This window comes from Buceros rhinoceros, unplaced genomic scaffold (assembly GCF_000710305.1).
Source record: "Buceros rhinoceros silvestris isolate BGI_N320 unplaced genomic scaffold, ASM71030v1 scaffold43702, whole genome shotgun sequence".
Classification (NCBI taxonomy): Eukaryota; Metazoa; Chordata; class Aves; order Bucerotiformes; family Bucerotidae; genus Buceros; species Buceros rhinoceros.
The window spans coordinates 392-3,029 of NW_010401483.1; the positions used below are offsets into that span (position 1 = coordinate 392).

At 45.5% G+C, this 2,638-nt stretch overlaps 1 protein-coding gene across 1 annotated transcript in view; it reads right to left on the minus strand.

Moving 5' to 3' along the window:
* Window positions 1-2,337, minus strand: part of LOC104490042 (signal recognition particle 19 kDa protein-like) — a gene marked incomplete at its 3' end in the record, with an annotated part of 2,693 nt that extends 356 nt beyond the window's left edge. Inside the window, exons 1-2 of the mRNA XM_010132273.1 lie at window positions 2,237-2,337; window positions 965-1,040 (exon numbers count right to left, since the gene is read on the minus strand). Coding sequence (XP_010130575.1) covers window positions 965-1,040; window positions 2,237-2,337 — 177 coding nt within the window. The remainder of the gene's footprint in view (window positions 1-964; window positions 1,041-2,236) is intronic.
* Window positions 2,338-2,638: the final 301 nt, after the last annotated feature.

Below are 2,638 nucleotides of genomic sequence, written 5' to 3' on the forward strand. Positions count from 1 at the left end.
TCTAGAAAACATGGGGGGGAGGGAAAAAAAAACCAAGCCAAGAGATAACAGATAACTAAAACAGGAAACAGATGAGACAGAATTAATTAGGACAGGGGAGCAAGTAAAAGAATTGCCCAGGAAAAGTAATTTCCTAAGAGAACGAAGATATGATGGAAAAAAAAAAAGACATTAAGTAATAACATTAAATAATTATGGATTTTATATACAATATACTGTTACAACATCTAATATATTTAATTTAGGAAAAAAGCTGGTGACAGCAAACCTACAGAAAGGACTGAAGGAGAAAAGAATAGAAACTTCTAAGGCACAGGACAGCAGATTCCTCCAGCAGGGAGAGCCTCGACTGGCAACTTGCACACTCAAGAACTGTTTCATTTTTAACTATTACTAGAAAGGAAAAGACCAACCCGAAGCAGTGAGAAAAGCCCTTTACTTTCTCAGCACTGCCTGTTAAAAATATTATAGAGATGTGAGACAATCAAAACCTGTTTCTGGACAGATTAAAAGCAACAAGCAACTCCCAAGTCTATGTTCCACATGCATTTTAAGTTCTCTCTTTGACAGCACCAAAGGAACAGGGCACAGATTACAGGCATATGTAGCCAGTCACCAAAATCCAACCGTTAGCTAGCTACTCTTTTCTGCATTGCTTTCAAATTTGGCAGACTACTCATGTAGGATAGGAGGCTGAGCGCATTAAGTCTCTCATCGCTCCACCTGCTTGCCAAGGCACTGCTCATGTGAAAGCAGACACTTAAACCCCAAGCTCTTCTACCAAACTCACGTGCTGACACTACGCTACCTTCAAATACACTATAATTTCCAGTTATTGAGCTACTTGTCATGGGGGATAGGAAAGATCAAGAGCTTTGAGATATATTTTCCAACTCTGTACACACTGCTGCGTAGCACAACAAAACAAAACATCATCATATTCCCCTGCCACCCACAAAATTACTTTGTCAATAGGTATCCTCCTTCCTTCTGCTATTGTCTTCTTGTTATTCAAATATGCTGGGTAAATGCAGATGTATCTAAAAAGAGAAAAATGTGAGTTTAAGTAATATAAACGCCTTCATTGTTTATACAACATTTTCCTAGTAAAACAAAAAACAAAAATCACGGCTACACAGCAGCTTAAAACCACCCTTTTGTTATACCCAGATCAATCAGTAAGACACTGCAAAACCCCATCTTGAATTATCCATGACCATTTGCCTGAAATGTCTGGGGGTAGAATGTGTATAAGGGATGTCACTACGGATCTCGAGAAAATGGCTGAAAGATAATGAGTGTTTGGACCCTTATCTAAAGCCCCTAAAACGCTCAGGGGAAACGTTCTCCTGTGAAGCATTAAAGAAGGTTTCAGTACAGTAACTATGGACTAAGCTCTGCAGAGAAGCAAAAGGCAGGTATTTTTTTTACTAAAAGTATTTGCCCTTTTTTTTTCTTCCACCCAAATTTGGCTAAGTTAAAAAGCCTCTGAAAAACTACACTTAGAAACTTAAGATTTTTCCATAGATTTGAACCTGTCAAGCACACACAGGGGACAAGAGTAACAGAACCTCGATTATACTTTTTACTAGACAATAAAAAAACAGCCAGCTGAGGCCTGCAAGGAAAGGCTGAGGAAGGCCTGCACGAGAAGCTATGGAGAAAACAGGAAAAGAAAATACACAGGAAATCAGGGAAGCAGAACGCGAGCAAGTAACCTGAAGCAAGCTAATGTTCTACTCCTTGGGGACTGACCAGGGTCAGTGACCGTTACTGCCTCCCAGGAAACTCCTGATGCCTCTAGAACTGGCCTCAGCCCTCTCAACTCTATTACTCTTCTCTTAAAAATCTTTTCACTTGTGTTTTCCCCTATTAGCAAAACTTCTCTTTGTGAGCCAACTTCTGTCAAAGCAGCAGAGTTCTTCTGCAGAGGAAATTTTCGGTCTCAGTAATTACTGAGGATCACTGCTATCAACATACAACACTGACCATCACCACCTCTTGCTCAGTTTACCTTTTCTGAGCTTCGAATGACACACTACAAGAATGACGGGACAGCACAGCTGCAAGCACTCCAGCATCAGAAACCGCCACAGCTCAAACTCCCCCTTCAACACGTGCGGTGCGATAATCTTCATCTATGACCCTGGTACAACGCAAACCTCCGTTAATCAAGGGCGCGGCTGACAGACACTGCCGGTGCCTTCCCTTGCTGCACTGCATGCGGCGTGCAAACCTGGCGGGCTTGCCTCCGGGGCTCGGCCCCAGCTGACGCCTGCCGAGGCTGTTCGGGAGGCGCTCGGCACGCCAGCTCCACCGAACTCGGCGTGCGGCCATACTGCCTGACGTGTTACTGCAGTACTACCTTGTCTTCCCTTGCTTCACTGCATGCGGCGTGCAAACCTGGCGGGCTTGCCTCCGGGGCTCGGCCCCAGCTGACGCCTGCCGAGGCTGTTCGGGAGGCGCTCGGCACGCCAGCTCCACCGAACTCGGCGTGCGGCCATACTGCCTGACGTGTTACTGCAGTACTACCGCACTACTTGGAAACGACGGCACAGCTGCAGGCCTGACCCACCTCCCACGGTCCCGCGCTGGCACGTCCCTTCACCCCGTGGACAGCTAGGCCGGCGCCGGGAGC